This window comes from Aegilops tauschii, chromosome 6, assembly GCF_002575655.3.
Source record: "Aegilops tauschii subsp. strangulata cultivar AL8/78 chromosome 6, Aet v6.0, whole genome shotgun sequence".
NCBI lineage: Eukaryota > Viridiplantae > Streptophyta > Magnoliopsida > Poales > Poaceae > Aegilops > Aegilops tauschii.
In genome coordinates this window covers 388819037-388844950 of record NC_053040.3, presented here as the reverse complement: position 1 = coordinate 388844950, position 25914 = coordinate 388819037, and the positions used below count along the sequence as shown (strand labels likewise).

At 42.2% G+C, this 25914-nt stretch overlaps 1 protein-coding gene across 1 annotated transcript; it reads right to left on the bottom strand.

Moving 5' to 3' along the window:
- Positions 1-19196: 19196 nt before the first annotated feature.
- Positions 19197-20751, bottom strand: LOC109732370 (uncharacterized). Its single transcript, XM_020291551.4, has 2 exons — positions 19914-20751; positions 19197-19800 (listed from the first exon to the last, which is right to left on the bottom strand). Exons 1-2 carry the CDS (start codon positions 20535-20537, stop codon positions 19555-19557), a joined length of 870 nt encoding a protein of 289 aa, XP_020147140.1. The 5' UTR covers positions 20538-20751; the 3' UTR covers positions 19197-19554.
- Between the last annotated feature and the right edge of the window lie 5163 nt (positions 20752-25914).

The following is a 25914-nucleotide window of genomic DNA, read 5'->3' as shown; positions in this document are numbered from 1 at the left end:
TTCTACGAAGATCTTTATCGGTCAGACCGCATAACAACATACGTTGTTCCCTTTGTCATCGGTATGTTACTTGCCCGAGATTCGATCGTCGGTATCTCAATACCTAGTTCAATCTCGTTACCGGCAAGTCTCTTTACTCGTTTCGTAATACATCATCCCGCAACTAACTCATTAGTTGCAATGCTTGCAAGGCTTAAGTGATGTGCATTACCGAGTGGGCCTAGAGATACCTCTCCGACAATTCGGAGTGACAAATCCTAATATCGAAATACGCCAACCCAACAAGTACCTTCGGAGACACCTGTAGAGCACCTTTATAATCACCCATTTACGTTGTGACGTTTGGTAACACACAAAGTGTTCCTCCGGTAAACGGGAGTTGCATAATCTCATAGTGATAGGAACATGTATAAGTCATGATGAAAGCAATAGCAACATACTAAACAATCAAGTGCTAAGCTAACGGAATGGGTCAAGTCAATCACATCATTCTCCTAATGATGTGATCCCGTTAATCAAATGACAACTCATGTCTATGGTTAGGAAACATAACCATCTTTAATTAACGAGCTAGTCAAGTAGAGGCATACTAGTGACACTCTGTTTGTCTATGTATTCACACATGTATTATGTTTTCGGTTAATACAATTCTAGCATGAATAATAAACATTTATCATGATATAAAGAAATAAATAATAACTTTATTATTGCCTCTAGGGCATATTTCCTTCAGATTGATCTTTCTTGCAATGGGAGATGTGCTTAGCTTTGGGTTCAATCTTGCGGTGTCCTTTTCCAGTGACAGCAGGGGCAGCAAGGCACATATTGTATTGTTGCCATCGAAGATAAAAAGATGGGGTTTATATCATATTGCTTGAGTTTATTCCTCTACATCATGTCATCTTGCCTAATGTGTTACTCTGTTCTTATGAACTTAATACTCTAGATGCATGCTGGATAGCGGTCGATGTGTGGAGTAATAGTAGTAGATGCAGAATCGTTTCGGTCTACTTATCGCGGATGTGATGCCTATATACATGATCATGCCTAGATATTCTCATAATTATGCACTTTTCTATCAATTGCTCGACAGTAATTTATTCACCCACCGTAATACTTATGCTATTTTGAGAGAAGCCACTAGTGAAACCTATGGCCCCCGGGTCTATTTTCCGTCATATAAGTTTCCAATCTATTTTTACTTTGCAATCTTTACTTTCAATCTATATCATAAAAATACCAAAAATATTTATCTTATTATCTCTTTCAGATCTCGCTTTTGCAAGTGGACGTGAAGGGATTGACAACCCCTTTATCGCGTTGGTTGCAAGGTTCTTATTTGTTTGTGTAGATACTGAAGGAAATATGCCCTAGAGGCAATAATAAAGTATTATTTATTTCCTTGTATCATGATAAATGTTTATTATTCATGCTAGAATTGTATTAACCGGAAACATAATACATGTGTGAATATATAGACAAACAGAGTGTCACTAGTATGCCTCTACTTGACTAGCTCGTTAATCAAAGATGGTTATGTTTCCTAGCCATAGACATAAGTTGTCATTTGAATAACGAGATCACCTCATTAGGAGAATGACGTGATTGACTTGACCCATTCCGTTAGCTTAGCACTCGATCGTTTAGTATGTTGCTATTGCTTTCTTCATGACTTATACATGTTCCTATGACTATGAGACTATGCAACTCCCGTTTACCGGAGGAACACTTTGTGTGCTACCAAACGTCACAACGTAAATGGGTGATTATAAAGGTGCTCTACAGGTGTCTCCAAAGGTACTTGTTGGGTTGGCGTATTTCGAGATTAGGATTTGTCACTCCAATTGTCGGAGAGGTATCTCTGGGCCCACTCGGTAATGCACATCACTATAAGCCTTGCAAGCATTGTGACTAATGAGTTAGTTGCGGGATGATGTGTTACGGAACGAGTAAAGAGACTTGCTGGTAACGAGATTGAACTAGGTATCGAGATACCGACGATCAAATCTCGGGCAAGTAACATACCAGTGACAAAGGGAACAACGTATGTTGTTATGCGGTCTGACCGATAAAGATCTTCGTAGAATATGTGGGAGCCAATATGGGCATCCAGGTCCCGCTATTGGTTATTGACCGGAGACGTGTCTCGGTCATGTCTACATAGTTCTCGAACCCGTAGGGTCCGCACGCTTAACGTTACGATGACAGTTTTATTGAGTTTTGATGTACCGAAGAAGTTCGGAGTCCCGTATAAGATCGAGGATATGACGAGGAGTCTCGAAATGGTCGAGATGTAAAGATCGATATATTGGACGACTATATTCGGACTTCGGAAAGGTTCCGAGTGATTCGGGTATTTTTCAGAGTACCGGGGAGTTACGGGAATTCGTATTGGGCCTTAATGGGCCATACGGGAAAGGAGAGAAAGGCCTCAAAAGGTGGCCGCACCCCTCCCCATGGTCTAGTCCGAATTGGACCAGGGAAGGGGGGCGCACCCTTCCTTCTTTCTCCTTCCCCCTTCCCTTCTCCTACTCCCACAAGGAAAGGAGGAGTCCTACTCCCGGTGGGAGTAGGACTCCCCCTATGGCGCGCCTCTCCCCTTGGCCGGCTGCCTCCCCCTTGCTCCTTTATATACAGGGGCAGGGGGGGCACCCCAGAGACACAACAATTGATCTTTGAGATCTCTTAGCCGTGTGCGGTGCCCCCCTCCACCATATTACACCTCGATAATACCGTTGCGGAGCTTAGGCGAAGCCCTGCGTCGGTGGAACATCATCATCGTCACCACGCCGTCGTGCTGACGAAACTCTCCCTCAACACTCGGCTGGATCGGAGTTCGAGGGACGTCATCGAGCTGAACGTGTGTAGAACTCGGAGGTGCCGTACGTTCGGTACTTGATCGGTCGGATCGTGAAGACGTACGACTACATCAACCGCGTTGTGATAACGCTTCCGCTGTCGGTCTACGAGGGTACGTGGACAACACTCTCCCCTCTCGTGGCTATGCATCACCATGATCTTGCGTGTGCGTAGGAATTTTTTTGAAATTACTACATTCCCCAACAGGTACGAGGCGACTTGTGTGTAGTCTCCTACTGGATTGATACCTTGGTTCGAAAAAACTGAGGGAAATACTTACGCTACTTTGCTGCATCACCCTTTCCTCTTCAAGGGAAAAACCAACGCAAGCTCAAGAGGTAGCAAGAAGGATTTCTGGCGCCGTTGCCGGGGAGGCTTACACCAAGTCAAGTCAAGATTTGATCTCCCGCCAACGTGCGATTTCTAGCGCCGTTGCCGGGGAGATCTACGCCAAGTCAATTTAAGTCAAGACATACCTAGTACCCATCACAACTCTTATCCCTCGCATTACATTATTTGCCGTTTGCCTCTCGTTTTCCTCTCCCCCACTTCACCCTTGCCGTTTTATTCGCCCTCTTTTCCGTTCGCCTTTTCTTCGCTTGCCTCTTGTGTGCTTGTGTGTTGGATTGTTTGTCACGATGGCTCAAGACAATACTAAATTGTGTGACTTTTCCAATACCAACAACAATGATTTTATTAACACTCCGGTTGCTCCTCTTACCGATGCTGAATCTTGTGAAATTAATGCTGCTTTGTTGAATCTTTTCATGAAAGATCAATTCTCTGGCCTTCCTAGTGAAGATGCCGCTATCCATCTAAACAACTTTGTTGATTTGTGTGATATGCAAAAGAAGAAAGATGTGGATAATGATGTTGTTAAATTGAAGCTATTTCCGTTTTCGCTTAGAGATCGTGCTAAAACTTGGTTTTCGTCTCTGCCTAAAAATAGTATTGATTCTTGGAATAAGTGAAAATATGCTTTTATCCCTAAGTATTTTCCTCCTGCTAAGATCATCTCTCTTAGAAATGATATAATGAATTTTAAGCAACTTGATCATGAGCATGTTGCACAATCTTGGGAGAGGATGAAATTAATGATACGTAATTGCCCTACACATGGTTTGAATTTATGGATGATTATACAAAAAATTTATGCCGGATTGAATTTTGCTTCTAGAAATTTTTTAGATTCGGCCGCGGGAGGCACTTTTATGGAAATCACTTTAGGATAAGCTACTAAACTCCTAGATAATATTATGGTTAATTATTCTCAATGGCACACCGAAAGATCTACTAGTAAAAAGGTTCATGCGATAGAAGAGATTAATGTTTTGAGTGGAAAGATGGATGATCTTATGAAATTGTTTGCTAATAAGAGTGCTCCTATTGATCCTAATGATATGCCTTTGCCTACTTTGATTGAGAATAATAAGGAATCTATGAGTGTGAATTTTGTTGGTAGGAACAATTTTGGTAACAACGCGTATAGAGGAAACTTTAATCCTAGGCCGTTTCCTAGTAATTCCTCTAATAATTATGGTAATTCCTACAACAACTCTTATGGAAATTTTAATAATATGCCCTCTGATTTTGAGACTAGTGTCAAAGAATTTTTGATTTCCCAAAAGAATTTCAATGCTTTGCTTGAAGAAAAATTGCCTAAGATTGATGAATTGGCTAGGAACGTGGATAGAACTAGATGATACCCCGCGCGTTGCTGCGGAAATTTTATAGCTAGATAATACAAAAAAATTGCATTGTCTGCGGAAATTTATAGTCCCAGACAATGGTCCTGGAAGAAGTAGAGGGTTACATGGAAATACATTGTCCCAGACAATGCAACGAATACAAAAATTACATATCAAACTAATTGGCCTATAGATGGGAGCAGTATGTTAAGGATTTGGTATGGGCACAATTGCAAGAGTAGTAATGATGGTTTTCTTGATTACAAACGAAGATGATCACTCTACTGATAACAAATACCGAATTTAGGCAACATAATTATTAATTTTAAGTAGAAGTCGTAGTGTAGTTTGTAAGAAGTTGCATGCATGGTTGACGATGTAGCATGTGAGGTTGTCTGATAAGGAAATTCTCAAATAAATAAGAACACTGCATCTTGTATATGTGAGCTGCATGTGAAACATTTGGATGAGTTGATAACATGATGCCTCTGTAATAAGAGAAAGGAATGTAAACAAAAAGTAGGATAGATAAATATGAACAGAAAAAAGGATTTTCTATTTTGCTGCTGCCAAAAGATATACCATGCATTACCTATTACCCTCCTAGTTACATGGTATGAAGTATAGAATGTAACTAAATATGTTAAGAAAATTAGATGTGAGGTAATTTGGTAGAACCCGTAGATAAAAAATCAAATGATTCTGAGACAAAGGCACACACTGTGTACAATCTTGTATAGGTTATAGTCCAGAGACAGAGTCGTTAAGGCCAGGACCATGTAACCCTCTACTTCTTCCTGTCAATAGATAATACAGAAAAGTTGTTCAGCTCAATCCCTCTCTTGTATGATACTTAACAGATATATACATCCATTCTTCCATGTATGTGCGTGTACAACATGTTGATCATTTTCAATCGGCCATTGACGTCAAGGTCGGATGAACGGATGGTGCTGCGCTAGCCAACAACACATTCCACAGATCAACCAGCCGGGGATCAGTGCAGGCGGACAGTCATTTGATCCAGCGAGAGGAGAAGGGCTATCAAGCTCATCGATACCGAACCTGGCACAGGTATATTGTCACAACGACACAGCCGAAGAAGGCGCTCAGGGTGAAAGGACGTAGGATTCAAGAGGCTCACGTTGCTGCTAAACCGGAGGCCCAAAAGTCAGTTTGAGATGCTAAACTGACGGCAATACCTGCTTGTACTTGAGCCTCGAATCCATCCGGAGAGGGCATCCAGTTTTGGCACGAACTGAAAAGGCAGAATCCCCATCGGGATCTCTTCTCTTACTCCTCCTCGCAAGCTCATGTACTTGCAATTCCTTGCTGGCCATGATGCTGAGATCCACTGTATCCTGTACTTGTAAAGTGATCAATTGGTGAACTGTTCGTGACATATACCTACCTAACTCATCTTGATGCTCCATTGCTAAGATCAAATCCTACGCTTCTTTGCTCAATCTGACCCACCAAAATATATTAACAGCCTGGCTTAATTCTCATTCGCCGCCATTCATGGAGTGACTTACCTCATCTCGATCTTCCATTGATAAGATCAAATCCTTACACTTCCTTGCATGTACATCATTCCGCGCCATTCATGGAGTAAGTCTACGCCATCTACACCGTGGATTGTACATGACCTGCAGCCAAACCAAGAGACAACAAAAAGAGATTGTATGCTTCAATTTTAGGGTGGAGGAGGTGGGAAGAAGGAAGAGGAGTAGACCTACGAAGGGGATCTCAATTCCTGTTTGGTAGTGCCATTAGGCCAATCTTTATAGATCGAATGGGAGAGGTCCAACCGTGAAGGGATCAGCGAGCCGCGCCTGTTTGGTTGCCTAGATGGTAACTGAACGAAGGAAGCAACACACGTAGTGGATGGCGGTTGAAGAATAAAGGAACCAATGCGCTGGGAAAAAAATAAAGAAGAAATAAAGTGACGTGGGTGAAATTTGCTGAGGTGGCTAGATGATGATGTGGATGGGCTGCATGTTGAGAGAATAGGTAGTAGTGAGGATCAACTTCTTAAGAATGTAAGATTTCTCTTGATGTTGATTCTTTGAAACTTAGATCTATTCCACCTAAGCATGATATCAATGAGTCTCTCAAAGCCATGAGAATTTCCATTGATGAGTGCAAAGAAAGAACCGCTAGGATACGTGCTAAGAAAGGTTGCTTTGTAAAAGCGTGTTCTTCTAGTTTTCATGATAATAGGGATGAAGATCTAAAAGTGATCGATGTGTCCCCTATTAAATATTTGTTTTGCAATATGAATCTTGATAATGATGGGACTGGAGATGAGTTAACTTTAGTTAAAAGGCGTCCCAATGATTCGGAGTTTTTAGATCTTGATGCAAAAATTGGTAAAAGTGGGATTGAAGAGGTCAAAACTTTACATAGCAATGAACCCACTATTTTGGATTTCAAGGAATTTAATTATGATAATTGTTCTTTAATAGATTGTATTTCCTTGTTGCAATCCATGTTAAATTCTCCTCATGCTTATAGTCAAAATAAAGCTTTTACCAAACATATCATTGATGCTTTAATGCAATCTTATGAAGAAAAGCTTGAATTAGAAGTATCTATCCCTAGAAAACTTTATGATGAGCGGGAACCTACTATTAAAATTAAGATTAAAGATCATGAGTGCTATGCTTTATGTGATTTGGGTGCTAGTGTTTCCACAATTCCAAAAACTTTGTGTGATGTATTAGGTTTCTGTGAATTTGATGATTGTTCTTTAAATTTGCACCTTGCGGATTCCACCATTAAGAAACCTATGGGGAGAATTAATGATGTTCTTATTGTTGCAAATAGGAATTATGTGTCCGTAGATTTCATTGTGCTTGATATAGATTGCAATCCTACATGTCCTATTATTCTTGGTAGACCTTTCCTTAGAACGATTGGTGCAATTATTGATATGAAAGAAGGAAATATTAGATTCCAATTTCCGTTAAGGAAAGACATGGAACACTTTCCGAGAAAGAAAATAAAATTACCTTATGAATATATTATGAGAGCCACTTATGGATTGCATACCAAAGATGACAACACCTAGATCTATCCTTGCCTTTTTGCCTAGCTAGGGGCGTTAAACGATAGCGCTTGTTGGGAGGCAACCCCATTTTTTTTTGATTTTTGGTTCTGTTTAGTAATAAATAATTCATCTAGCCTCTGTTTAGATGTGTTTTCATGTTTTAATTAGTGTTTGTGCCAAGTAGAACCAATAGGATCTTCATGGGTGATAGTTGTTTGATCTTGCTGAAAAAGACAGAAACTTTGCGCTCACGAAAATAATTGTTAAAATTCACCAGACGTGGTAAAATACCAATTATTTTTGCAGTAGATCAATATACAAATTGTCCAGGTTGTCCTAGTTTTTCAGAATTTTTGGAGTTACAGAAGTATTCGAACAAATCTGATTGCTACAGACTGTTCTGTTTTTGACAGATTCTGTTTTTCGTGTGTTGTTTGCTTATTTTGATGAATCTATGGCTAGTATCGGAGGGTATGAACCATAGAGAAGTTGGAATACAGTAGGTTTAACACCAATATAAATAAATAATGAGTTCATTACAGTACCTTATGGCGGTGATTTGTTTTCTTATACTAACGGAGCTCATAAGATTTTCTGTTGAGTTTTGTGTTGTGAAATTTTCAAGTTTTGGGTAAAGATTTGATGGATTATGGAATAAGGAGTGGAAAGAGCCTAAGCTTGGGGATGCCCAAGGAACCCCAAGGTAAAATTAAAGGACAACCAAAAGCCTAAGCTTGGGGATGCCCCGGAAGGCACCCCCTCTTTCGTCTTCGTCTATCGGTAACTTTACTTGAGGCTATATTTTTATTCACCACATGATATGTGTTTTGCTTGGAGCGTCTTGTATGATTTGAGTCTTTGATTTTTAGTTTACCACAGTCATCCTTGCTGTACACACCTTTTGGGAGAGACACACATGAATCGGAATTTATTAGAATACTCTATGTGCTTCACTTATATCTTTTGAGCTAGATAATTTTGCTCTAGTGCTTCACTTATATCTTTTAGAGCACGGTGGTGGTTTTATTTTATAGAAATTATTGATCTCTCATGCTTCACTTATATTATTTTGAGAGTCTTTTAGAACAGCATGGTAGTTTGCTTTGGCTATAAAATTAGTCCTAATATGATGAACATCCAAGATAGGTATAATAAAAACTATCATACAAAGTGCATCGAATACTATGAGAAGTTTGATACTTGATAATTGTTTTGAGATATAAAGATGGTGATATTAGAGTCATGCTAGTTGAGTAGTTGTGAATTTGAGAAATACTTGTTCTAAAGTTTGTGATTCCCGTAGCATGCACGTATGGTGAACCGTTATGTGATGAAGTCGGAGCATGATTTATTTATTGATTGTCTTCCTTATGAGTGGCGGTCGGGGACGAGCGATGGTCTTTTCCTACCAATCTATCCCCCTAGGAGCATGCGCGTAGTACTTCGTTTCGGTAACTAATAGATTTTTACAATAAGTATGTGAGTTCTTTATGACTAATGTTGAGTCCATGGATTATACGCACTCTCACCCTTCCAACATTGCTAGCCTCTCTAATACCGTGCACCTTTCGCCGGTATCATACACCCACCATATACCTTCCTCAAAACAGCCACCATACCTACCTATTATGGCATTTCCATAGCCATTCCAAGTTATATTGCCATGCAACTTACCACCGTTCCGTTTATTATGACATGCTTCATATTTGTCATATTGCTTTGCATGATCATGTAGTTGACATCGTATTTGTGGCAAAGTCACCATTCATAATTCTTCCATACATGTCACTCTTGATTCATTGCATATCCCGGTACACCGCCGGAGGCATTTACATAGAGTCATATTTTGTTCTAAGTATTGAGTTGTAAGTAACTAAAAGTGTGATGATCATTATTAGAGCATTGTCCCAAGTGAGGAAAGGATGATGGAGACTATGATTCCCCCATAAGTCGGGATGAGACTCTGGACGAAAAGAAAGAAAAGAAAAGAAAAGAAGAAAAAAGAGGCCATAAAAAAGGCCCAAAAAATGAGAGAAAAAGAGAGAAGGGACAATGTTACTATCCTTTTGCCACACTTGTGATTCAAAGTAGCACCATGATCTTCATGATAGAGAGTCTCCTATGTTGTCACTTTCATATACTAGTGGGAATTTTACATTATAGAACTTGGCTTGTATATTCCAATGATGGGCTTCCTCGAAATGCCCTAGGTCTTCATGAGCAAGCGAGTTGGATGCACACCCACTTAGTTTCTTTTGTTGAGCTTTCATACAATTATAGCTCTAGTGCATCCGTTGCATGGCAATCCCTACTCACTCACATTGATATCTATTGATGGGAATCTCCATAGCCCGTTGATACGCCTAGTTGATGTGAGACTATCTTCTCATTTTTGTCTTCTCCACAACCACCATTCTAATCCATATATAGTGCTATGTCCATGGCTCACGCTCATGTATTGCGTGAAGATTGAAAAAGTTCGAGAACATCAAAAGTATGAAACAATTGCTTGGCTTGTCATCGGGGTTGTGCATGATTAAATACTTTGTGTGATGAAGATAGAGCATAGCCAAACTATATGATTTTATAGGGATAACTTTCTTTGGCCATGTTATTTTGAGAAGACATGATTGCTTCGTTAGTATGCTTGAAGTATTATTATTTTCATGCAATATTAAACTTTTATCTTGAATCTTTTGGATATGAACATTCATGCCACAATAAAGGAAATTACATTGAAAAATATGCTACGTAGCATTCCACATCAAAAAATCTGTTTTTATCATTCACGTACTCGAGGACGAGCAGGAATTAAGCTTGGGGATGCTTGATACGTCTCCAACGTATCTATAATTTTTGATTGTTCCATGCTATTATATTATCTGTTCTGGATGTTTAATGGGCTTTACTAAGCACTTTTATATTATTTTTGGGACCAACCTATTCACCGAAGGCCGAGTGCAAATTGCTGTTTTTTTGCCCATTTCAGTGTTTCGCAGAAAAGGAATATCAAACAGAGTCCAAACAGAATGAAACCTTCGGGAGAGTTATTTTTGGAACAAACGTGATCCAGAGGACTTGGAGTGGACGTCAAGAAAGAAGCAAGGAGGCTACGAGGCAGGGAGGCACGCCTGCCCCCTGGGCGCGCCCCCACCCTCGTGGGCCCCTCGCAGCTCCACCGACCTACTTCTTCCTCATATATATACACATATACCCCGAAAACATCCGAGAGCACCACGAAACCCTATTTCCACCGCAGCAACCTTCTGTACCCGTGAGATCCCATCTTGGGGCCTTTTCCGGCGCTCCGCCGGAGGGGGAATCGATCATGGAGGGCTTCTACATCAACACCATAGCCTCTCCGATGATGTGTGAGTAGTTTACCACAGACCTTCGGGTCCATAGTTATTAGCTAGATGGCTTCTTCTCTCTCTTTGGATCTCAATACAAAGTTCTCCTTGATCTTCTTGGAGATCTATTTGATGTAATTCTTTTTGCGGTGTGTTTGTCGAGATCCGATGAATTGTGGGTTTATGATCAAGATTATCTATGAACAATATTTGAATCTCCTCTGAATTCTTTTATGTATGATTTGTTATCTTTGCAAGTCTCTTCGAATTATCAGTTTGGTTTGACCTACTAGATTGATCTTTCTTGCAATGGGAGATGTGCTTAGCTTTGGGTTCAATCTTGCAGTGTCCTTTCCTAGTGATAGCAGGGGCAGCAAGGCACGTATTGTATTGTTGCCATCGAGGATAAAAAGATGGGGTTTATATCATATTGCTTGAGTTTATCCCTCTACATCATGTCATCTTGCCTAATGCGTTACTCTGTTCTTATGAACTTAATACTCTAGATGCATGCTGGATAGTGGTCGATCTGTGGAGTAATAGTAGTAGATGCAGAATTGTTTCGGTCTACTTGTCGCGGACGTGATGCCTATGTACATGATCATGCCTAGATATTCTCATAATTATGCACTTTTCTATCAATTGCTCGACAGTAATTTGTTCACCCACCGTAATACTTATGCTATCTTGAGAGAATCCACTAGTGAAACCTATGGCCCCCGGTCTATTTTCCATCATATAAGTTTCCAATCTATTTTTACTTTGCAATCTTTACTTTCATTCTATATCATAAAAATACCAAAAATATTTATCTTATTATCTCTTTCAGATCTCACTTTTGCAAGTGGCCGTGAAGGGATTGACAACCCCTTTATCGCGTTGCTTGCAAGGTTCTTATTTGTTTGTGTAGGTACGAGGCGACTTGTGTGTAGTCTCCTACTGGATTGATACCTTGGTTCTCAAAAACTGAGGGAAATACTTACGCTACTTTGCTGCATCACCCTTTCCTCTTCAAGGGAAAAACCAACGCAAGCTCAAGAGGTAGCAGTAACACATCCTCGTCTTCACCGGCTCGACTCTTGGTTATCTCGTACCTTCACTCGTGCAAGCTTACTTTGTGTTGCATTCCCTTCTTGCTTGTGTACTTGTTGTTGTTGCATCATATAGGTTGCTCACCTAGTTGCATATCTAGACAACCTACTTTGATGCAAAGTTTAAATTGGTAAAGAAAAGCTAAAAGTTGTTAGTTTCCTATTCACCCCCCCTCTAGTCAACTATATCGATTCTTTCAATAGTAATGGTAATAGTAGCAATAGTAGCAGGAACAGTAACAATATTAATAGTGAGGACTACTCTAGCAGTAGGCGTGTTTACTCCTAGTTGGCAACTGACTATGTGTAACCCTAGATACGCCTAATGCCTATATAAACCGAGGGGCTTAGTCCGTAGAGGCTCAATTACTCACCTTAGAGTTTAGAAGACAACATAATATCTCGAGGTAGATCATCTTGTACTCGATACTCCATCACATCAATATAATCAAAGAAGGACATAGGGTTTTACATCTTCGAGAGGGCCTGAACCTGGGCAAACATCGTCTCCTGTTACCAATCGTTCCCAGATCCACAGATCGGGACCCCCTACCCGAGATCAGCCGGTTTTAGTACCGACACATAGTTTCCCTGGTATAACAACAATTCATCTAATACAAACTCACGATGAATATCTACACACCAAACAAGCAAAATAAATTTTCATCCCAAAAAAACAAAAACAAAAACAAGTCAAATAAGTAACTAAATAAAAAATGGTAAAAAGGGAAACGTGACATCACCCATCCAAAGATGACCAAAACAACTCCCTTACCATTCCAAAGCACACAAATCCACCATCAACCTCATTAATTCCTACTAAAAAATTCAAGAATATGTTTGAAATCATGGTTGAAAAAGCTTAAGGCCAACATTAATGCCACATACAAAATTCACTCCCCCTATATCAAATAGCTAATGTAGTTGGTATGGATTTTCCATGGAGGTAATTGTAGTGCACCAAAAACTGGATTGTTGTTTCAAAAAGACAACCCAGTAAACACCATTAGTTGAGAAACAATTCTAAACTTACATGATAAGCAAAAGGTCAAAAACATACCTACATGAACCAATGACTGTTCAACTCAAAGTAGAAAAATAAATAACTCACAGTTAACACTATTAGAGAAAAGCAATGAATCCTTGTCCCTAGGTAAAAAATATCACGCTAGTAAAGATCACTGATAAAGTAACAGATCTATGAGCTCTACAAACAAAGAAGAATAAGAGGGACATTAGCATATGAAGATGAGCAACATATGAGCAAGTCCACACATATGAGCGATCCCACACAAGAGCACGAACCCTAGAAAAAACACAACAACTACTCCTTTGGTTTAGAGGAATCTTGTAGAAATTTCATAGGATAGGATTTCTATAGCAAAAATTACTTTAGAGCCCTTTGGTTTGTAGGAATGAAATCCTATTCCTATGGAGGAATTCTTCCTATCCTCCACATTTCATAGGAAAATAAACATTAGCCTACACTAAATGAAAAAAAAATCCTATGATGTGAATCAAAGGACGTCTCCTTTCCTATTCCTACTCATAGGATTTGAGATAGATATCATCTCATTTCCTATGACTTTCCTATTCCTACAATTTTCCTACCCTATGAACCAAAGGAGGCTTAAAAGGATTATGGAATAAAGGGATCATAGAGCATAAATCCTAAAAAAACGCAACGACTACTAAGGGGACCATAGACTAAAGGAATCACATAGCACATCTATGAGCGATTCCCACACAGGAACATAAACCCTAGAAAATCCGCAACATCTGCTAAGAGGATTATAGGATAAAGGGATCATAGAGCAGCATATGAGCGTAAAACATGAGCGGATCAACACAAAAGACTAAGGGGATGATGCATGGATGGATCAACACAAAGAGAAGGTAGAGGATCACGAACCATCGGAAGCCATGACGGTCCTTCAAAAGTTTCGCTCTACATATAGCAGATCCGCAAAATGGACCGAAACTGGTCGACCCACTTCCTCGTCCTTGGCTTATGGTTCTAGTCGAAATAAGGAGAGTAAGAGGAACAGAAGGGAATTACAGTTGCGGTGGAAGAAAGAAGATGGAGAAGGAGAGAAGACGTCGCTTCGTTCGACGAAAAGAGAACACGAAGAATAACTAGGCCGAGCCCAAGGTGGAGGGGGTGGGTGCACCTGCAGTTTTTTTTCAAAATGGCAGTTATCCTGCATTCATCAATATGAAAAGAGTTGCTTACTTAATTAGGGAAAACCGAGTGAAAACCAGATTGCCCGGTTGATTATGGAAAACCAGGCGAAAACCACCACAACTATTGAGCGGCACACACATGAAACCCCACGCACACCACTCTAGTGAGGGCCTCATCGAGACAGCACGCATGCTTCATCGACATCACTCCTTCCCTAGAGGCGTCATCGCCATGCCTAAATCCTGAGCAAACGACTCCAACTTCACCGCAGGCGGTCATTGACTCAACACACACTTCAGAGTCCGCGTGAAGATGTATGAAGATCGGCGCCAAAACTCAGCCACCTGCGACCAGACAACGCAACTCCGACTCTGCCGGAGCCACGAAGGACAAAACCAGGCACGGCTGGTGCCACAGAAGGTCGCCGAATAGATCACCTACAACCAGTCATCGTATACTAAATAGGCCCCGCCACTGCAGCTTTGACTTCTCAGCAGCAAACAAACCGAGGCAATCTTGCGGACACACCGGAGAAGCCTAAAGGCCACAACCGCCGCCATCCACCTGTCCCGCCTGCCGGTGCCGAGCTTCGAAACGAAGCCCCCAAGAGGGAAGAACGACACCAATCAATAACACATTAACATGCGCATTGGGCACCAAATATGAGTTGGCGTCATTTGTGCTCCGCCTTGCGATCTGACTGAGCCTTGGTACGCCTGATTACAAGGAACTGGGCTTTTGACCGAAGGCCCGATCACTCTAGGATGAAAAATAATTAGTGTCGCATCTGTTCCCTCGCAACCATGTATCCCGGTTCATGAGGAGGCGCCAAAATTGGCATGTGGAGCATCGACCCATTTAAAGTTGGTCCACCCGGCTTGCGCGGGCTAAGCTAGGCAAAAGAGGCCCAGGGCGCGAGGCCACATGTCACAACCTCGTTTTTTTAATTTTTTTCACATTCATTGTTTTCATATTTTGCTTTCTTTATTAATTATGTTTATACCTACAAATATTTTGAATTTATATAGTACAAAAAACACTTTACATAAAGAATTTCAAAAATGCTAATCAATAATTTGAAAATTGTATACAAAAAATATACAATGTATATGAAAAAAAGTTGATCATGTATTTAAAAAAAAGTTAATTAAGCATTAGAAAAATGTTCACAATTATTCGTAAATATTAATCAAGCAACCGAAAAATCTAAAATGTGTATAAAAATATGTTTCTCATTTATACAAAAAATGTATTAAAAAACATACAAATGTGTATGAAAAAAGTTGATCATGTATTTAAGATAATGTTAATCAAGCATTTGAAAAAATATTAGTAAATTATTTAAATGTTAATCAAGCATTTCGAAAATATTTATAAAGTATTTGAAAAATGTTAACCAAGCATTAGAAAGATTTAAAATATGTAATAAAAAATGTTTCTCATGTATACAAAAAGGTATACAAAAAATATACAATGTGTATGAAAAAATGTTGCTCATATATTTAAAAAATATTAAGTGAGTTTAAAAAAATGTTAATCATGTATTTATAAAATGTATGCACAATTTAAGAAATTGTAATACCATAGGAAATGTTGGACATGTATTCCAAAAAGTGTTCGTAACATGTTTTTAAGAAAAAAATGTAGAATGTGTATAAAGAAATGTTTCACATGTACCCCAAAAATGTGCACTGAGCATTGAACAGAAATAGACATGTGTTGAAGAAAAACAAAAAACCGATGAAAACTAAGAATGAAACATACAGAAAACAAAGAAGACTGAAAAAGAGACAAAGAAAAATGATGAAGACCAACAAAGAAACAAAGAAAAACGAAGAAGGAATGAAAAGAAGATAACCAGTGAAAATCGAGAAAGAAACAAAGAAAAAAAAAAGAAGAAAAAACAACTGAAAACCGTGATAAAAGAAAGAAACCCGAAGGAAAACTGATTTTTTTTTAAGAGAATCGGTGAAGAAACAGAAAAACCTGAAGAAGAAACAGAGAAAAATAAACAAAACTACATCGAACACACAACCAGTGAACGACCTAGCACTAAAGATGGGCAGGCCCAGAACTGTACAATTCTATGAAAATTATTCAGGCGAGACGATACAAACTCTCACTACAAGCGAGCTATAGGGTTTGCGGAGTTCTACAAGCGATGATATGTATCGCTCGACGCGAACAACAAGCGAGCTATAGTGGCTGAATGGGCCTTGGGCCATGCATGTGTATAAATGCGCATAAAAATTTAATGTACGATGAACAAGTTTTTTAATATACGATGAACTTCTTTCTAATACACACGGAACATTTATAAAATGCAAGCTGCACATTTTCTAAAGAAATAGATAAAGATAGAAGAAACCGGTCAGCAAAACAGAAAACTGGGCATAGAAAACAGGTGAAAAGAACAAAGGAAAAGACAGAAAAAAGAAAGCCAGAAAACCGGTGAAAAAAATGGGAAGTTCCCAGAAAACCAGCTCAAAATGTTCGCAAAAGCAAAACCTTTCAGAACCTAGAAAACCGTGCAAACAAACCAATGGATTGAACAAAGGAAAAAGAACAGAACAGAAAAGCCGAAAGCCCGGTGAAAAACCCCCAGATGGAAGGTCCAGAAACCATCTCGAAAATCTTCGTTCGACATCCCCAAGCGCTGTGTTCCATGTGTGCCGGCCCGTGTTTCTGTCTAGTGGCCGACGCAAGTGATATATATCACTATATTGCTTATGATTTGAGGAGTTTTACTGTTTTGTAAATCAGTGTATTGCATGGAATATCCTATTATCCGCGCTTTGCGTCAAACTGCTGGCGCTTCGCACATGCGAGCGACCGAGAAGCGACGCGATGGGCCGGCCCAGTTAGGTAGACATTCACGTACAACCACAGCAACCAGCCACCCGGGTTTGGGAACCTTCTAGAAGGTTCCCTGAATCGGTTTGTTGGTTCTTTTTCCGGTTTTCTGTTTTCTTTTTATTTCTGTTTCTGTTTCTTTATCTTCTTTCTTTTTTCTTTTCTTTTTTTCATTCTGTTTCTGTTTCTTTTTCTTCTTTTTATTTTTCAAGGTTATTTTATCTTTTTTAAACAAGTTCATATTCGAAAATTGCCCTTAATTTTGACAAATGTAAACATTTTTTGGAAAACAACCATTTTTGGAAATTTCGAACGTTTTTCAAAAGAAAGAACATATTTTCAAAAAGTGTTTGTATATTCGAAAAATGTTCACATTTTTAGAAAATTGTTTGGGAATATCGAAAAAGGTTATTTTTTCGAATTTTGTTCACGCATTCAAAAATATTGTTCGTGTTTCCAATTTTTCTTCTAGAAATTCAAATATATATGTCATTTTAAAAAGTTTTCCTTTTTTAAATTTTCTTCAGAAATTCAAAAATTGTTCATGTTTTGAAAAATTATTCGAAAATTAAAAAAATGTGTCTTTTATTTTTTTCACAAATTAAAAAATGTTCATGTTTTCAGTTTTTGTTTGCAAATTCAGAAAATTTATTTAGGATTTTCAGAATTGCTCTCCATTTTGAAATTTGTTCTTAAAATCAGAATATGTTCGTGATTTGAAAATTTTGTTCACAAATTCGGAAAGTGTTCATGTTTACACAAAAGTTCGAAAATTCATGTTTTTATTTTCTTTCCAAAAACCAATATATTATTTCAAGAAAAGTTCCCATTTCTATTTTTTATTTACAAATTTAAAAAATGTTCACATGATTAAATTTTGTTCACAAATTGGAATATGTTTGGGAATTAAAAAAATATTCCTGTTTACAAATTTAAAAATATTTTCCTTTTCAAAATTTGTTTACATATTCACAAAATATTCAGGTTTCAAAATTTTTTGTTCGGAATTTCATGAATTTTTCCATTTTTCCAGATATTTGTTCAAAAACTCAAAAATGGTTTGCGGTTTCAAAATTTGTTCAGAATTTCATAGTTTGTTCACGTATTTGAAAAAACATTCCTGTTGTTGAAAATGTGTTCAGAAATTCAGAAAATGCTTGCGCATTTTCAACACATACACTTTCAAGAAGAACTACACCTTTTCAAATCACCTGCACAAATTTTGTTCTTGTTTTTCGAAATGTTCACCAAATTTTCGAAATCTGTTTGAAAATTCAAATTTTGTTCACATTTCCTCAAAATTTCTTTTTGTGCTTTCCAAATGTGTTCAATTTTAAAAAGTCTATATGCTACACTACACGTACAGAAAATAGCATTCAAGGGGGAATAACTGTTTTCGGAAAATGGGAGTTTCCTAAAAAGAATTCACAGATTTGAAAAGTAGTTTAGTTTCTAAAAATATTCCCGTTCTAAAAAAGTGTTTCAGTTCGAAATTTAAAAAAAAAAGGATTTGCAGCTAGCTGTTTGTTCTTATACTTTTTGCGTATTTTAGTATGCTACAGTAGCCTGCTCGCGACACCACTAATGGGCCAGCCCGGTCACGCGTGTCCTTATGTGTCGCGGAACTGTTTGACGCAAAACGCGTCGAATAGGTGGTCCCGTATTACATCGCATGCCTACAGGTATGTACAATGGTGCTATTTTAGGAGTGCCACGCAGGATAAATGATGAGGTGGAGGAGAGAGAACTCATAAGGAAAGGCTTGTCTTCTCTTCTTATTTAAGAGAAGACGAGAGATGATCTCTTAGCACAATATGTCTTACCACGTTTTTAGGAATAACTAGTTATTGAAGATAAGGTTAAGGCATGATCCATTGTAGACGGTTTTTTTTGTCATCTCTAAATTACATGCAAGATTTAAGATAAAACTATCTTATCAACCATTGTCCATCCCTACCAAAAACAGTAAAGAAAAGAAATGGGCCGAAAATATCGAGATGGTCCCTTTGAAGAGAAACTAGAAAAAGATGAGAAGGATCAAGAATACACAAATGGCACGATGGATGATGCACATCGCCGTAGAACACGCTCGCCTTTCTCCGCAGCCGTGCAACTCAATTACTAATTAACCATTACATATCTTTATGTACTACTCCCTTCGTTTCATAATATAAAAACGTTTTTTACATTATACTAATGTCAAAAACATTTTTATATTATGAGACAGAGGGAGTAACAACTTACATGAGTATGATTTTGAAGAAAAGTGGTAGCATCACGTACTAGTACAACACATGAACAGAAATACTAGGATTAACAAAATGTTAAACCTCTCTCCTCTACATCACTACACCAACCACAAGAGGATGTACGTCTGCATATGCCTCCTTATTTATCTTCGAACGAGGTGGTTCGTTGTTGATTAATCTCTACCATATCCCTATACGCTTCTCCTTTCTAGCTAGAGCAGTTCAGTTCAGTCCAGTTGCTCCCTCTGCGACGACAAGATGGCGTCCAGCGCCTCCTTCACCTGGGAGATCTCCGGCGCCGTTCCCCCTTGCGCCGGCCAGAACTCGTCCGTCGCCAGCACCTTGACTTGCAGCTGCAGGAACTTGACGTAGCTGACGGCCTTCTCGAGCATGGTGACCATGTCGACCTTGGTGCCGTTGGGAACCAGCTCCTGCAGTGTCCGGAGCCGCTCGCTGATCTTCTCCCGCCGGTTCTGCAGGACACGGTGGTAAGTTCAGATCCACCCAAGCCCCCAAGGAAATGCAAAGAATTCGAGCAGTGGCAAGCATGCAGTAGAGACAAGTTCAGTTTCGGCACCGAATTTACCTTTGCGGCGAGGCTTTGAGGGTCCCCCTTGGGAGAGTTGTTGGTGGGCGCAGCCGGCTTCGCCTTGCTCGTCTTCCTGCTCCCGCCGCACGGTTTCTTGGCGGCCCGCGGCTCCGCGTCCTGCACGCGCGCCGCGTACGATCGCTTCGAGGAACCGCGCGCCGGCGCCGCAGCATCGGGCGAGCCGTTGGACGTGCTCGGGAACAGGAGCCCGAACGGCCGCCCTGCGCCGCCGGAGTTCTGCATCAGGCTGAAGCAACCCGTGGTGGGGTCGAACCCTATGGTCGAAGCCGGCCCTGCGTGCTGATCCTCGTCCATTGCGTCCATCCACGCGTCGCAGTCAGCCTCCTCCTGCGCGACCACCTGGGCCGCGTGGCCCCGCGCGGCGCGGCCGAACGAGAGCACGGACGGCCCCGCGCCCGCCCAGCTCGCGCTGTCCGGCACGTAGGCGCTGGCGGCGCCGGCTGGCTCGCCGTGAGCGTAGGCGTAGCTCCCGTAGAGCGCCGCCGTGTCCACGCTTCCGAGCAGCGCGTCGTGGCCGCCGTAGTCAAGAGCGTCGAACGCGGACGCCTCGGCGTCGAAGCCGCCGTCGTACATCACCATCGGCTCCCGGACTAACGCCATGGTCAGTATCACGTAGCGCTACCTACCTAGCTTGAAGTACTAGTTTCTAAACCAAGATAGTGTCTAGCTATATGAGCCCTGTGCTGTGTGCTCCCACAGTGGTTGGCAAGCGGCGGCGAGTTGTGTGCTGCCTTCGCGCCATGCCGCCGCCGGCTATATATACATGCGGCGGCGCACAGGCGGGCACATGGGTGGGCGGGCTTAAAGAAGCCGGTACAGCAAAACACCGGGCGTGGGGAGGATTATACAAAGTAGTACATCTGCATTAAATGCTGGAGCTAGATAGGTGATCGAGCTGCCGATCCTTGCCGTAGCTCTGTCCCTCTCCTCTGTTCCCGGAGCCTCAGGAACTCGCGCGCGCACTCAATACCGGGTCTCGGCCAATCGGGTTCGGTGGAGCAGGGAGGTTGTGCGGACGCGACGGCGACCCGTTTGGGTTACGGGGAGGCAGGGAGCTGAAGGCGCGGCGGAGGCGACGGGCTCTCCCACGTGTTCCAGATCCCCGACCCCATGCGATTCAGCGGCGGGCCGGGTCGGCAAATTTGACAATTTTGACCTCGAAACAAAATAAATTCACAGAATGAACTGGGTGCGAAACTATTTCACACCCCTAACCCTTTTGTGTAGCGCCCGCCACGCCGGCGCCACACCCTACGGTGCAGCGCCTAGCTCCGCGGCGTTGCACCTCTGTCCACCGTGGCAGCCCACGGGCCCGCACCCAGCAGTGCAACGCCTCCGAGCTAGGCGCTGCATCTGTAATGTGCAGCGCCTAGCGGCTAGGCGCTGCACTGTGACTTATATGCAAACGCGCCAGCCCTCTCCTCCCCCACCCTCCCCATTGGCAGTTACAGAAAAAAGGGCGGCGGCCATCTGCACTCCCCCTCTCAATCCCCTCTCCCAAATCCTTCCGATCCGACGATTTGGTCCGTGCATTTGTTCACCAATCCATCGTAGAAGGTACTCTCCTCCGATCCCTTCTTTCTATCCATAGAAAATATTATATTTTGAAGATTTGGGGAAACCTTGTTTGAATCTCGCATGTATTAGATTTGGGCAACTTTTGTTTGAATCTTGCGTATATTAGATTTGGGGAACCCTTGTTAGATTAGAATATGGTTTGGATAGATAGGTTGACAAGTTATTTATATAGTTTGGATACATAGATTGACATGTTATTTGTATGGAGAAGTAGATTGACATGTTATTTGTATGGAGAAGTAGATTGACATGTTATAGTTTGGATACATAGATTGACATGTTATTTGTATGAAGTAGGCCCAAGTAGGGGGAAGCACCATATGCTTTGGATCTTGCATGTAGTAGGCCTACTTTAGTTTTTTTGAATTGAAAAGATAATCGTGTTGACAAGAATGCTTTGTTGAAATTGTTAGGATGGTTTGGCTTCTCGATGATCACTGGGACCATCAACACCGGTCGTACGCTATGTCGGTGCAGCAGCGGGTAATACTGAAAGTGGCCGGTGTTATGAATTTCGTATGTTTGTTCAAACACAGATGCCCCATATGTAATGTTATGATTTGTTTGTTTGTAGGAGCTTGCACCTCTGAAGCTTCGGTCTCACGGGATCAGCCTTGGAGGGATGAGCTATGATGAGCGGTAGACACCTTATGTTAGGGAGGCAGGACTTCTCCCTTTCATTGAGTTGGTCCGCCGGTCGACGCCACCCAACAATGCTGCAGCACTCACCGCGCTTATTGATCATTGGAGGCCGGAGACACACACTTTCCATCTTCGGACCGGGGAGATGACCGTGACGCTGCAGGATATCGCTATGATCACCGGTCTTCCTATCGATGGCAATCCTTTATGTATGAACACCGATTCTGAAGGGTGGCGCGCGCAGATGCAAGCCCTTATCGGTATGGTTCCTCCGGAGCCTCGGGAGCCAGAAAGGGAAGATAAGAAGAAGGAAAGAGTCGCAGCGGGCGCTACTTTCACGTGGATATCATCGAACTTCGCTCATTGCCCCGATGATGCTAATGAGGACATGGTGAAGACTTATGCTCGTGTCTACATGTGGTACGTGGTATCGAGGACAATGTTTGCTGATGGCACAGGCAAGAATGCTCCATGGATGTGGCTGAAGGCGTTGACCGTCTTCGATAGCAAATGGAGTTGGGGTTCGGCGACACTAGCTTACTTGTATCGACAGGTATGAAGTTGTTTCCTTTTCACTTCATTGATACATTATCAATGCGCTCTTGCGGCAAATTTGACCATGTTCTTTTTTATGTGCAGTTGGACGATGCCAGTTGTAGGCACACTGGAGGTATTGGTGGTTGTCTGCTCGCACTTTCCATATGGAGCTGGGAGCGTTTGCCGGTTGGACGACCTAAGACCGTGAAGTACGAGGATTGGGACGATAAAGACGACCCACTACGGCTCCCCACTTGGGCTTACAAGTGGGATGTGTTAAATGAGACGACGGATGATCCCTCTGTAATGTACAAGTTGTACAAGAGCGAGCTGGACGCGATCACGCCTGAGCAGGTGAACCGACCTTGCATAAGTGATTATCATGCTTGTATCTTCACTCGATATCAATTTTGCATTCAATCCCATTTTGCAGGTGGAATGGGAGCCGTATGGAAAAGGAGAGAGTTTTGGTAACCCTATAGAGTTCAGGCTTAATCCGATGTGCATTAGGGATAGGGATCTCTGGCATATGCGGTGCCCACTGATATGCAACTGGGCGGTTGAGCTTCACCTGCCACATCGGGTGTTCCGCCAGTTTGGTTTGTTCCAGCCACACCCGCCGGAGTGGGAGGACACGGACAAGTTGCTACACGCGTAAGATATAATTAACCTTGAGCACTTAGCAGCTTCTCGACGGTTTCGATGATGCTAATATCTTGTTTCTAACTTGCAGGTTGGATAGGAAAAAGCAGCGGAAGATCAAGGATTGGGCCAGCCATCACAGGAAGTATGTCGTGCAGTTCGCTCTTAGTGTGGAGCAAGAAAGGGCTGGAAAACGAGCCCAGCTTCGTGAGCACTGCCCGATCGCGTTCAACAACTATCTCGCATGGTTTCTTGCAAGTACCCGCGTGGAGGTATGCCAGCCGGCGTATGCTGAGGAGATTCTGGAAGAACCCACCGTTTTTGATGAGGTAGCCCAGCACCAGTACAACGCATTAGTCAGGAAAGGCAACTCGGTGATCCCTTCAGCTCCAATGATGAACTTTGTGGTTAGCCCTTTTTGCTTTTCCATTCGCACTTTTCACATCTTCGCTTACCTAACACTTTGATACCGTTTCTGTTCATAGCGTGCCCAGATCAAGAAAGCAGCTGACGAGACCGAGACTATTCTGGAAACAACCCCGGCAGGCAAAAGCGATGGGGAAGGTGCACTTCGAGAATTCATTAAGGTTCACATCTCCTTCAAACTAGCACTTAACATTTGTTGGTACGTTCCATGTCTCATTCACTTGTACATGTTGCAGCGCCAGGGCCAAATGTTAAGGCGGCTATCAAACCTTTTCGGTTGTCGTGACCCCGAGTATGTATCACCAGAACGGTCTAGGTCGACGACACCATCAGATCCCGCTTCGGGGCAGAGCCATGGTGAACCTTTCACGGATGAGGATGTGGGTGGGGTCACCCAAGAGGTATGGCATGACGATATATATCCATTTGTTGATGCATTGCTAACTATATCCTCACACACGGTCTTTCCATATCTTTTGTTGATGCATAGGTTGCTGATGATATGACCTTGGGGACGTACCGGGCTCGGTCTGCATACGAGTTGAAGCCTAGGAGGGGAATCAACAAGTACACACCTGAAGACTTCACCCAAAGAGACAAAAGGACGGTCGGCACCTCGCGGATGGCGGCTTTGGATGACTATTTGGATGACGATGTCGAACCGGAGGCGGAGCCGGAGCCGGAGCGGGTTCCTCTTCCTAGGAAGGTGAAGAAGATAAGCGTCAAGAGGGGGGAGGACCCAGCAAGCGTGGAAAGCACTAGTCATCTTAGTTTTTTTTATAATGTTGAACTTCGAGTGCGATTTGTTATGTCGTTGAACTTGGAGTGGTCGTACCTTTTATGTCGTTGAACTTGGAGTGGTGGTAGCTCTATGGTAAACTGGAACTTATTGTGATGGTCATTTCTATGAAATGAGGTCTTTTGTAAACCCTTTGTTTCTTATACTAATTGTTATACTTGGAGAAATGATGTCGTACCTGAATGTTTGTTATACTAGTTGTTGAACTGTGGCTGAAAAAGACCCAGTAGAGGGGGGGAGGAGGCACAGTAGGTAGGCCTCTAGTTTCAGGCAAAAAAATTGCTAAGTGTTTGTGCAGCGCCTAGCACGGAGGCGCCGCACTCTACAGTGCAACGCCTAGCTAGCAGGCGCTGCACTATAGTGTGTGGCGCCTCCGTGCTAGGCGCTGCATATGTCTATAACTAGCCAAACTTCTGTTGCTTTCTGGATAGCTACAGACATATGAAGCGCCTAGCACGGAGGCGCCGCACTCTACAGTGCAACGCCTAGCTAGCAGGCGCTGCACTATAGAGTGTGGCGCCTCCAAGCTAGGCGCTGCATATGTCTGTAACTAGCCAAACTTCTGTTGCTTTTCTGAATAGGTACAGACATATGCAGCGCCTAGCATGGAGGCGCCGCACTCTACAGTGCAACGCCTAGCACGCAGGCGCTGCACTATAGAGTGTGGCGCCTCCAAGCTAGGCGCTGCATATGTCTGTAACTAGCCAAACTTCTGTTGCTTTTCTGGATAGGTACAGACATATGCAGCGCCTAGCTTGGAGGCGCCGCACTCTACAGTGCAACGCCTAGCTCGCAGGCGCTGCACTATAGACTGTGGCGCCTCCGGGCTAGGCGCTGCATATGTCTGTAACTAGCCAAACTTCTGTTGCTTTTCTGGATAGCTACAGACATGTGCAGCGCCTAGCTTGGAGGCGCCGCACTGTATAGTGCAACGCCTAGCGCTCAGGCGTTGCAAGATAGAGTGTGGCGCCTCCGTGCTAGGCGCTGCACATGTCTGTAGGTATCCAGCAACCAACAGAAGGTATGCCTCCAGTTTCAGGCAAAAATTTCGCTAAGTGTTTGTGCAGCGCCTAGCTAGGAGGCGCCACACTATACAGTGCAGCGCCTAGCCCGCAGGCGCTGCACTGTACAATGTGGCGCCTCCTAGCTAGGCGCTGCACTGGTCTGTAGCTATGCAGCCAGAACAGAAGGTACTTTACAGTTTGAGGCACTTGGACTTGGACTTAGTGAATTTTTTAGCTATCCAGAGAGCAACAACAGCTAGGCGCCACATGGTAGATTGCAGCGTCCAAGTACTTCACGACACATAGTAGTTCATAACACATACTACTTCACGACACATGGTAGTTCGTA